At 36.9% G+C, this 12709-nt stretch overlaps 1 protein-coding gene across 3 annotated transcripts in view; it reads right to left on the reverse strand.

Moving 5' to 3' along the window:
• hectd4.S (HECT domain containing E3 ubiquitin protein ligase 4 S homeolog) overlaps window positions 1-12709 on the reverse strand; it is a 128108-nt gene that overhangs the window by 96608 nt on the left and 18791 nt on the right. For 2 of the 3 annotated variants that reach the window (XM_018244230.2, XM_018244229.2), the window contains exons 5-16: window positions 12405-12513; window positions 11117-11255; window positions 8226-8396; window positions 6425-6617; window positions 5937-6098; window positions 5495-5608; window positions 5200-5340; window positions 4007-4239; window positions 3100-3245; window positions 2595-2665; window positions 1486-1591; window positions 585-705 (exon numbers count right to left, since the gene is read on the reverse strand). In XM_018244230.2, coding sequence (XP_018099719.1) covers window positions 585-705; window positions 1486-1591; window positions 2595-2665; window positions 3100-3245; window positions 4007-4239; window positions 5200-5340; window positions 5495-5608; window positions 5937-6098; window positions 6425-6617; window positions 8226-8396; window positions 11117-11255; window positions 12405-12513 — 1706 coding nt within the window. The remainder of the gene's footprint in view (window positions 1-584; window positions 706-1485; window positions 1592-2594; window positions 2666-3099; window positions 3246-4006; window positions 4240-5199; window positions 5341-5494; window positions 5609-5936; window positions 6099-6424; window positions 6618-8225; window positions 8397-11116; window positions 11256-12404; window positions 12514-12709) is intronic. The other variant, XM_041580382.1, reaches the window with a different exon arrangement.

The following is a 12709-nucleotide window of genomic DNA, read 5'->3' on the forward strand; positions in this document are numbered from 1 at the left end:
CCGTTAGGGGAGATCGTCGCCACGCAGAAGAGGTGATTAGTCACCAGGAGACTAAATCTCCCCGAATCTGCCCGTGTGTCCCTGCCCTAAATGCCAGAGGTTACATAATGAAAAATAGATAAGCACTGTACAACATCTTTATATGCTGCACAGCTTATCTGCTATGTATCCTGAGCCTTTTCTACTTTGAATTGCTGCCCCATGGCCACACAGCAGCTTATTTATATAAACTATAGTACTGAAGTAAACACACCAGTTTACCAGTGCAGTGAATTTGTTTGAGCAAAGATTGTTTGTGATGATTTTCAGAAATTAAAAGCTTAAGTTTTTAGGTCCCATTCAAGATTAATGTTCATTTTGGTGACAACCTTGATTGATACACTAGGTTCTTAGGAACACTTCCTGATCAATCAGCCAATGTACTTTCAGCCCATTCTTGCACGGGTATAATATCAATAACTGTTTCTTGACTCGACTTTATTAACATCTTGTAATCTTTGGTTGTCACATATTCATACTTGAAGCATTTAATATGTTATTAAAATAAAAGAACTGCAAAGTCCATATGATTTTTCTAGTCTTACAGGCACTGTTGACAAGAGTCTTTGGAATTCTTCTTTAGACACAGTTTGGCACTTGGTGATCAGAACACATGATTCGCGAACAACAATCTTCAAAATATAGTGCAATAATTCATCATTAAGCCTGAAAATGAAAGTTAAATCTATAAATGGACAAAAGAAACCTAATTATGATATACAATATGTACCAGGACTAGAATATAAAAAGAAAGTTATGATATTCCTCAAAAATTATAATCAGACATAGGGCAGGAAGATAGTCATACAAACTGTAAGGTAATATCGAGAAATGACTAGTGCAATACGTTGGATAGCCTTGTTCTAGATTAATAGAAAATGGAATAAAAGAGCTCTGTGTATACACTATGGTGATTCTCATATATTAAGCTACATCTAGGTAATGGTAAGAAACGTTAAAATTATACATAAACATCATATATAAATGGCCTACAGATCATTAAAGGGGTGATTCACCCTTATATTTACTTTTATAATATAGAATAGCTAAATCTATAGAATAGCCCATTGTAAGCAACTTTTCAATTGGTCTTCATTATTTATTTTTTAAAGGTTTTTTTTTGCCTTTTTCCTCTCTTTTCAGCTTTCAACTGTGGGTCATTGACACCATCTAAAAACAAATGCCCTGTAAGGCTACAAATTTATTGTTATTGCTACTTGGATCCTACTTGGACCCTAGCACCGAGATTGCTTAAATAGCAATCTGGAGAGGTGTTAAGTTAAAAGCTAAATAACTCAATAAACCACAAATAATAAAAAATGAAAACCAATTGCAAATTGTCTCAGAATATCACTTTCTACATCATGCTAAATGTTAACTCAAAGGTGAACAACCCCTTAAACAGTACTAACATATTGCTGGTGTACCAATATTTTCCAGATTTACCTGTAATGTTCATCCTCATCACTTCCAAACCTGTTATTTTGAAGTTGTTCAGTGAGGTTTGTCAAAATGACATCACGGAGTTGGGAGAGGCCACAATTCCTGTCTCCTGCAAAAAAAAAGGGCCATTTCAAATAAATTTCCTGACCTGTCAAAACTAGTTCAGCATCAGAATAGATACAAACTGAATCCCAACCACTAACAATGTACATGGTATATTTTACAGCGGTGGTCGTAATGAGAATCACAGCATTCAATATGCCCATTTTTTGTGGCAGTGCCTTCCCATTTGGTTGGTACTGGCAGATGCTAGTGCTCTCAGCACAAATCACTAAGAAACAAAAATGTAACTGTTTCTGATCGATCCCCACCTATATGAGATTGCATCAACCATAGCTAGAGAGCACAGAGAAATACAAAAGGTAGCAAAAAAGGCATGCTATGCCTGATAGTAATGGTCATAGAACAGAACTTTGTGGAGGAACTTAAAGGAGAAGGAAAGCTACCAAAGCAGTTTATTGCCAATAGCTTAACCACAACAGTGCAAGTTATAAGATGATATTTATCCTGCAGAATGCTTTACCATACCTGAGAAACAGCTCTAGAAGCTCTCTGGGTTTGTTTAGGATAGCAGTTGCCATATTAGCTTGGTGTGACATCACTTCCTGCCCGAAGTCTCTCCCTGCTCACTCATAGCTCTGGGCTCAGATTACAGCAGAGGGGAGGGAGAGAGGAGCAAACTGAGCATGCTCAAGCCCTAGCCCAGAAGGTTTATGCTGAAAACAGGAAGTCTGATACAGAAGCCCATGTGTTTTACAGAGGACTGCCAGCAGCATTACTTTGAGGGTTTACTGGTGCATTTACATAGACATTTCTGATAAAGCTTACTTAATTTTAGCCTTTCCTTCTTCTTTAAATTTACTCTGAGTTCACATATCATAAATGTTGTTAAAACAACTAAAGAATATAAAATATGTTTTATTGTCGTACAGCTTTGTCAACAAAGGTAACAGCAGCCCATGATCAGACTTAACTCTCCTTATTTGTCTCTCTATACTTTACATACAATGCTATTTCTGCATATCAACCAGAAATAAAAAAGGGTGCTTTACCTTCAGTTAAAATCAGCTTGAGCAGGTTATTAATTTCTAGCTCTCCTGGATTCAAAATGTTTAATCCAAAGCTGCAAAGCAAACCACAAATGTTAGTAATGCAAAATTCAATAATTTAAACATTCAGAAGGCAGAAAAATGTCTAGAAAATGCACTTAACTGAAACACCTTATTTTTTCTAAAATACAGCAAGTTTTCAACCCATACAAAAAATAAAATAAAGAGAATTCAGATTGAATTGACAACTGCCTAGGGGAAAAGCAAAATTCATTCAGCAATCAACTCATCATGACACAGTTTGGGGGTTAAGAAAGAATGCTAAGGCATTATTGGAGAAGAGTATCCAATATAAAATAGGAAGTTTCCCACCAAAGCCAAATAAAACAACTGTACATTTTTAATCATTTCATAATCATATAAGAAATCCTTACAAATTGGTGATATATCCCTTACCAAGATTTGCATGCACAAATAGCACATTTTCCAATTATCCTTATAATCCTACCTAATAGCCAAGCAGACCTCTTTCTGTATTTCAGGACAAATCTGGTCCTTAGGCGCCATGAGTAACTGCCAAAGAAGCAAGCCAGACCTCCTTATTGTTTCTCGATTCTTCTCAGTTTGGGGGTTAAGAAAGAATTTAAATACCACCTAAAAAAAAATTCCTTAATTTATTCCTTGAAATCCAGCAATTGTAGCAATCATTTCCAATTTACAACACTGCTCAGTGTAAGCGACAAACAACACATTTTAAAATTTATCTGACAATAACATAAATGTACCTTTACAACTGTGAAATTACTTGTTTATATGTGCTGAACGTCTAACAAAAACAATTTAAAATAAATAAATAAATAAATTCTGACAATTGTGTTGAACAGGGGGAAAGAACATTTTTTTCAACACTTTATCGGGACACAGTTCTTCGTGTGGGCCACGTTGCAACACTGGTATGTTAGTCTGTGTTTTACAATAGAAAACAAATCAACACTGTCACTGTTTTAGCCTGGTTTTGTACTTTAAAACAATTAAATCTTGACAAAGAAAGACTGAGAAAACTCTTGCATTTTACAGCTCTGCTACAAGGTATAACCAGACTGAACCACAGAAAGTGCCACTTTCACTATAAACAACTTTTGTACTTTTAGGGCCAAATTAATTTTAAGTATGAGATTAGAATTCACCACAAAAAACACTCACCTCTATTCTATTCAATCCTATGGGATTTTTAGAATTGTATTTATCAATGGAGTTCACCATTTCATAAATGCACTTTTAAAAATCCCATAGGATTGAACAGAAAGTAGATCAGTTTTTCTGTGGTGAGTTCTAATCTCACAATAAACGGACAACTGAACTCATTGATGAATTGGATGATTTAAAGGAGTCTATTTCGATTAAAAAGAAAATACCTGCAAAACAACTAAGATGCAGCGAATAATGCATTTATCACCATTGACCATGGCTTTCTCCATGATGTCACAGATACTGTTAAGATGATGTGGTTCTATAGGATGTTGTTTGCCCAGAAAGGTAGTGATAGGAGAACTGTTGCTATTAGCCAAAAGATTGAGTTGATGAATACACATAGCACCCACATGGTGAAGCAGCTGGTTTATAACTTCATTTGTTGATACTGCCTCTCCTGCAAAGAAAGCAAACGGCAGTTTTAAGCAAGAAAAAAAAGCTAAGGTTCTCAAATAAGTTCTATATTACATAGCTTATAAAAGCTGGGGTTCCCATACAATATAATTGAGCAACTTTTGAGAAACATGAGCCCTATCACCACGTGATGCTAGTATTCTACCTTGTCCTTCTGTATTCTCTGGCAATCTACTATTTATGCAAAAAGGCACAATGACCACTGAGACAGACCGGGGTTTATACCACTACATATGCATGCACATTAAAACTGTTACGATTGAAATCCCAAATCCCAGAACTAACCCCAAGGTCCCAGACTCGGCTCTTACTTCCGCCTAGAACAGCCTCCTTTCACTTCGGGAGGAGCCCTCCGCTACTCTGATGCCGCCAGGTCTTAATATGAGAGAACCAAGGGGAGAGTTCTAGGAAAGCATTGGACCCGCACGTAGTACCGGATTAGAGAACAAGCAATGTGGTTGGAAGAGAAGTCAACTTGGTTGGAAGAGAAGTCAAAAGGGGCAAAAATCAGGACAGGCAGCGAAAAACTGGGGACAGGCAGGATCAATAATAACTTGGTATACTTTATGTTGGGTAATGACAATTTGCACCTGCACCTTTAAATATTTGAATTTCACGCCAATGCGCGATGATGTCATGACAATGGCGTGCATAACCCGGTAGCAGTCGGCGCAAGCAACAAACATCAGAAGAGCAACTTGCACCGGTGCACGGACATGTTAAAGCTGTGGGCATTCGCCCAACCCCATTAGACCACCAGGGTAAGTTCTCACACCAGGGTGCCTCTCAGTGCACACAAGGCAACAATTTTTGTGTTCATTTTCTGGCCAATACTTGCCAGAGGTGGATAACCCTCCTGACAATACGTACACATACAGGGTGATTCAGGACCATAGTGCACCATAGGACATAACATGAGCCATATTAGATTAAAAGAGTTTACCTTTAGGATCAGCGATGATGTGAGTGACACCAAGCCTCTGACACACCACATGGAAAGCCTGGTTTCCAGGATTACACCACTGATCAATGTAATCATTGGAGCATGTCCAGATCATGTTATTTATCGAATCATAGCATGCACCTGCAAATAAGTCTTCTGTTAATAATCTTTATAAGTTACCGCTCCTACATCTAATACAATATTATGCTTAACAAAATTCACATTTTATTATATATATATTTTTCAATTATGCATTTGTAACTGGAATATTTGTTCTAGAAACTATCTCTCTTACCTAGTCCTGTCACCAGAGCACCACGTCCAAGAGAACTTCCAGATGCATCAATAAGATCTGCTCTGTTAGTGAACTGCCCATCAGAAATATTAAACACCAAGCTGGAAGCCAGAACTGAGAAATAAACAGAAACAACACTTGAAGACTTCAATATTTATTATTTATCATATTATAGGCATTTGACTGTTCATAATGCCTAAATACAAAAGGATGTTGCTTCTGAGGATGAAAAACTTGCAACTAGCTTGAAAAAAAGAAAAGTTTTTCTGAAAAATAATATGGGATGTTTTTTGTTTAATGATTAGCATGTGACAGATGTAGGAATACATACTGTAGGGTAGAGGATCTTTGTGAGCCCTTGCGTCACCTGACTTGTTCATCATAAAAACCGCAAATCCCAGATACACAGGAGATTAATATTACAAATAATCTGAAAACATACTTTTTAGAGAGGAGAGGCCACTGGTTCCACCAAACAAAGATCTTGTTGTAGAGCTCCCTGATCCTCCTGGAGGTGGTACGAGTAGTACTAAGTATGTGCCACATGTATACATCGGAGTCTTTCTTAAAATTTTCAAAGGAAGACCGCAGCTTGTATTTGCAGCTAAAATATTAAAGTACAATAGTCTCATTTTACTAAAAACACATCTGTACTGACAATCTTTCCTAAAAAATTCAAAACCCACCTTTTTAGAATTATAGCTGTACATGTAACTAAAAGAATAATATCTAAGCACATGGACAACCATATGGGCAAATTATCTGTGTACATCACTATTTAGCTGATGAAGTTACTAGATACTAGTGGGAAGAGCACTTGTCAGCTATACGATTTATCAAAATACTTAAACAATGTACTAAAACAAGGTGCCTTGACTTCTGACAGCTATAATTAACAGCAGCATTACAGAAGCACACTATGATACTCACCAGCCTGGTCCTCTTTTAGAGTGTTAGAGATTGTAGATCCTGTAAGTGCCGCTAGAGTAGCTGAAGGAGAAGCTCTGTATCTTGATAATCTACTCAAAAGCATTTCATTAATACTTTTAGCAGATTCACCCTCTTTCCTCATTAATATAATGCGCTCATGAAGAGGGCTTGCAGTGCATACTCCGTTTTGCACCTGGGGAGGACAGAAAAGATAGATAACTCAGCAATAATTCTGAGTAATAAACATGCTGGGGAAAAAAATAGTAGTGAGAATCCCTTAAAGGAGAAGGAAAGGCCTATTTACTTGGGGGTGCCAAAAGTTAGGCAGCCCCAAGAGATAATAAATATTTACCTCACACCCCTGGCCGGTGCTCCTATCGGGAGAAACTGGAGTCCGGCGGTTCTTCCAGTGAGCACCACGGAGCGATCGGCTTCCTTCTTAGAATTTCCCAGGGCAGACGCATGCGCAGTAGAACGAAATAGCCGACTTCTTCGTTGAAGTTCGGCTTTTTGCATTACTTTGCATGCGCACCCATGCGAAGGAAAGCGATGCCAGAAGCCGATCGATCCATGGTGCTCGCTGGAGGAGGTAAGTGTGAGCTAAGTATATACAATCACTTGGGGGTGCCTAACTTTTGGCACCCCAACTAAATAAAGCCTTTCCTTCTCCTCTAAAGGAGAAGGAAACCCTTTTGCAAAAAAACAAAACAAAAAAAAAAAATGTACCCCTCACCCCAGGTAGACCCCCCCCTCCCTCCTCCCCCGAGGTTAACTACCTCTTCCCGGGGAAATGCCCCATACTCCATACTTACCCCTCGGCACAGATTCTTACAGCAGAGTTCCATGCATCCATCTTCCGCATCCTCTGTAAGCTGACTGGGAGATTGGTATTTCTGCGCATATGCAGTTGGAGCAGTTTGCTGTTTTGCAACAACTTCGCGAGCGCGGAATTACACGGAAATCGGCGATCTCCCAGTCAGCTTACTTACTAGCTTACTTGGAAGAATCTGCGCTGAGGGGTAAGAATGGAATATGGGGCATTTCCTGTGGGGGGGTAGTTGGCCTGGGAAGGAGGGAGGGGGGTCTACCTGGGGTGGGTGGGTATGGGGTTTTTTGCAAAAGGGTTTCCTTCTCCTTTAAGAAAACAAAATCGTTTCTGCTGTTTATAGTATGTGATTCAATATATACAGGTATGATACCACCTGTTATCCAGAATGCTCGGGACCTGGAGTTTTCTGGATAACGACTACTACTAGAAAATCATGTAAACATTAAATAAACCCAAATGTGATGGTTTTGCTTCCAATAAGGATTAATTATATCTTAGTTGGGATCAATTACAAGCTATTTTAGCGGTTTTATTATTACAGAGAAAAGGGATATCATTTTTAAATATTTGGATTATTTGGATAAAATGGAGTCTATGGGAGAGCTTTCTGGATAACTGGTTTCCGGATAACAGATCCCATACCTGTACTAGGTTTTGCCCTTTTGGACAACAGTTTTGATTACATGCATCTATTTGTAGGAATACATATCTAAATATCAAATATTCAAATGTAATATATAGGCAAGCAATGTTTTGTTCCCTAGATGATGGTTACAATGATGAATTAAACTTTCATCACCCTCTGATGGGAATTTAAGTTTCAGAACATAAGCAGTATTGTAGCTTGCCAACTGCTATTGCAGGGAAAGAGAATCTTTAGCTGCTTGAAATCAATCAGCTGGGCAAATAAAAAGGGAGGCAAAAAGGATGTGGATTTTATTTCCACACAGCCCCTTCCCCACCACAACTTACATTTAACTCAAATATGTCCATGAAAACTGAGTGTCCTTTGGGGGTCTTCTCATTCAAACTAGCTGGAGACCAAATCCAGTAAAAATAGGTACCATCTGAGGAGAGGTGCACAGTTGTCATATTGCTGCCAACAGGAAAATGATTGATTGGCATGCTGACTATCTGAGAGACCTGTAATTTAAAGAGACAAAAAAGATCTTGATTGGCTCAAGTCATAATACAGTATACTAAATAGACAAGCCCTGCAAATCAGAATCAATGAAACGAAAATAAAGATCTGTCTATACCAGCAGCCTTATGAGAGTATCAATGGCCAGCATGCCAACACATGTGGTAAGCCAAACAGACCAATAAAAACACAGATCTGATTTTTGCCAGCCACACAAGAAAATTGATCTTTTGGAAGAGCCATAATGCTTCTTTAGCCATTAAAAAATGTTGAGATCCTGACAGGACAAAGAATAAAGCCCTAGCAACACACTCAAAACAATTTAAATTATTTAATGTGCATTGAAATAGAATATGTTAATATCTGGTAAAAACTGCATTATTTAAAGTTTATATAAATAAGCAGCTGTGAAGCCATGGGGGGGGCAATCATTCACGTTAAATATGGCAAAAAGACACATTTATAAAGCAGATGTGTGACTAGCTTTATCCTAGAACACTTTAGAATCCCTTTACCATTTTTAAGCAAGATTTTATGCTACAAAGTAGCTCACATATGATTTTTACTGGAATTTATTATGCAAATAAAAGTTCTGGAATACAGATGCAGTGCTAACAAGAATCAGTATCTTGCTATATTAAAGTATGTAGCAGGTGAGAGATCTGTATGATACACACAGACCTCAACTATCTAATTCTGAATCAATATCCCTTCATGAAATATAGCTTTGTACTCTTGGATATAGCTCAAGCAGCATCTGTTGTTGCAACTGAGAAATTGCCAGGGTGTGAATAATTCATGCCTATCATGGGAATCCATAGTGTAAATTAAAGTACACCACTAAATATAAGGAAAACACCACACTAACACCATGCATTTGATAATTGACATCCATCACATGACATCTTTGTTAAGCTGAAGTCAAGCATTTTTCCGTTATTGAAAGCTGTGCACACAATAATATTTATGAAAACAATGCTGATAAAACCTTGTACAGATTCTACTTTCACAGTGATTCTCCAGCGTTGGAGGTGGAATAAAAAAAATGTACTGCTAAAAATCTATATTTTTGTAATTCATTGCTTATAATTGAAACTTTGCACATCCCCACTAGGGACAAAGATTGAAAATGAATCATAGATGAACATGTACTTCAGAATTTGTGTTGTATATCTTGACGTGTCCATGTGTACTCATGCATGTAGGCAAGTTTATCACTACTCTGAGAGAATCCCTGAGGAACCACTGGGCACAGGGCATTTCCAAAAATGACTCTGACAGTGATAATGTCTTACAAGACAAAAAACAACACCTGGAAGCAACCTGTTGACAAACATGCATCTGCTACCTACCCTCCATTGTATGGCAATTGATCATATACTACTCCAAGAAGGGTGGTGATAGACATAAGTTACTTCTACAATGGAAATTCAATGGATTTTTAAATTACAAACATTGGCCCTAAAGGGACTGAATAAATCTTTATCATTAAATGTTTTTATAATGTTTCTGTTGGTATATATTTATGCAGAACTATTTGGCATAATTTTGTTGGTGAAACCCGGGTTGCCCGCAGGAGACTATGCATAAGGTTTTATTACAGCAAGGTTTGGATCTGATTGCAATGCTGGATGCTTCTCCCTCAACTCTCCTGTTCTGTTTATATTTAAATATATGGTTTGCCTTGTTCTGCATTAGGTAGGTGTCACCATAAATGTTACTATTTTAGTTCATGGTTATAATACTTTGAGATATCTTGATAACCCTGTAATGTATCAAGCAATTATGTTTCTTAACATATGCAGTTTTCATAAATTATATTTTAAAACCGCTATAGATTTGTTTCCCTTTACTTTACTGCAGTGCATTTTAAAAAGGATATGTTTGGAGTAAATTTCAAGTGTTCAGAACAAAAACTTTTTTCTGGAATTATGGATAAAGTTAAAAAGGAAAGGAATGTAGACAAAGTAAACTTTATAAAAAAGTTATAAAAAGGCTTTTGCTTAATAGACATTTTCCGTATACAACTGCTTGAGGTTTATCTCTCTCTGCAGCTTCATTGTCTTTATATTCTACCCACAAGGGTGCCTTTAAGTTAATAATATCCTGCTACTTTGGAGGCATTAACTGCATAAACGTACCCACATAAAGGTGTTGTACCAATACTGGAAATCAGCTGTTTGAAAGGTAAATTTCTTGCAGAGAAAATACTTTTTTTTGCAAAACTCATTACAAGAACATAATTCCTCAACTGTCTGCTTGTGTTCCTTGGTAAGATTGGAAATGTCATAAATGGTGATCTATATTTTTCATAGACTTCAATGAAACAGCATCACGCATAGTTATTAATCTTTGAAGCTGTTTTATGAAGGTGTCTAGAGAATGTCTTAATTACCCCTACTACAATAAAAATATGCAGAGAATTAATTGTCTCTGTGCAAAATTAAACACTGACAATATGGCATTATGCTGTGGTTTCATTTACATTTAGCCACAGAGATGTAGTTAGCTCAAACACAACATTTTTTAAATGGCAGGTAAAAAAAAAAAAAAAATTGTTGCTGAAAATCAGAGGTCCCCAACCTTTTTTAAGCTTGATCCACATTCAAATGTAAAAAGAGTTAGGGAGCAACACAAACATGTCCATGGGGATGCCAAATAAGGGCTGTGATTTGCACAATCTATATTGCTGCACAATATTCTGCACAGTACCAATATTTACCTGAAGTGTGTATTGGTCAATTAATTGAAAAAGATATTGAGGTTTGTTATCAAATGAGGCCGGCCTGTGAAGTATCTTTCTGCTTCCATAAGCAATCCAGCCAGCTTCTAGCTCCTCATTTCGAGAATAAACAAAACCTCTAAAAGAAAGAAACATCAAAAAGGTCAGAGACAAAAAGCCCCACTGGAAAAGTGATAAAATGATATTCACATATTTTAATATCCAAAAGACATTTCTATAAAGACTGGGCCAAGTGGCCCCAAAACATGTGGCATGGGCAATTACAACACATACTCTAACTATACACAAATCTCAAACATTAACAAATCACAACACATTTTCAGACATAAAAACAGTCCTTCTCTCTCCATTTGCTGTGGACATCAGCATGTCAATTTTCCCCAACAAAGCTGCAGGATTTAAGAGCCATAGTCTCATCTGAAATAAGCAAGAAATGGTGTAAAACAGCCTTTGAGAATTTCAATGAGAAAATCTCACATCAGGCTCAAGTTCAATTGTAATATGTAAGATGCAACATCTAAACAAAGATGTCAGATGCCTCTACAGATAAAATGACCTAACTGACTGGATTCAGTTAAGCATGTGACTTGCATAATTAAATGTAGTTGCCAAAAATACTAATGGACTAATAGCATTCAGCTTCTTGATACAAAATTTATGTATAAAGGAAATTCTTCTATACAGTGTGCAGCAGTCTTTCCTCTATTTTTTTCTTGGCCGTGTGCATAAAAAAAAATTCTTGTGTGCACACTTTCTAAACATGTGTGTGTACTTTTAAAAAAACAGTGTGCATATGTTAACACAAAATTCTTTGGGCACACCAGAATTTGTGTGCATGTGCACAAATGCACAGCTAGAGGGAACATTACAGTAGGAGTTTACATCTGTATGTCTTGTATCTTTGCTTCTCTCCCCTCACATTTCCCTTTTATACAAGTACCCTTTTAATAAAAGCAGCAAATAAAAACCCTTACAAATAAGGTGTCTGTGTATCCATTTTTTAAATTGTATAATAAATCTCTAATCCTCTATGGAGTTGCTACTAAAATGTGCTTGCAATGCAGCACCACTAAAAAATAAACAAAAAAGAAAATATACAAGATCGATTAGTAAGCATCTCAATACATCAGTAATGGTGAGCTGTTGTTCTGCAGAACTTTGGGGGATTTATAAAAAATCAAAAGGGAGTCTCACAATAAAGTAGAAAATAAGAACACAAGTGTATGAATTATGTTTGCACTGATCCAATGAATTCTCAAACACTCACCGTAAAGTGCCATGCAGCCCAGACCCTACTTTGCTCAATCCTCTACCCACAGAGTTAGTTGTGTACAGATAAAGTCCATCACATGCTAGACAGCGACCCAAGTCTGCATCTGAAACATCAAAAATATATCAGGAAAATTATGGGAAATAAAGTTCTGGGAAATATTTGGAAGTTGCCATTCAAAGCATTTAGAAAGTCATTAATTACACTACGTCTACAGTATTAAATTCACTGCTCACACATTTATTTTACGTCTCAAAATAATATTGATATTAATGGACATAGAGAAAAGAAATAGAAAATAT

Source organism: Xenopus laevis, chromosome 1S, assembly GCF_017654675.1.
Source record: "Xenopus laevis strain J_2021 chromosome 1S, Xenopus_laevis_v10.1, whole genome shotgun sequence".
Taxonomy (NCBI): domain Eukaryota; kingdom Metazoa; phylum Chordata; class Amphibia; order Anura; family Pipidae; genus Xenopus; species Xenopus laevis.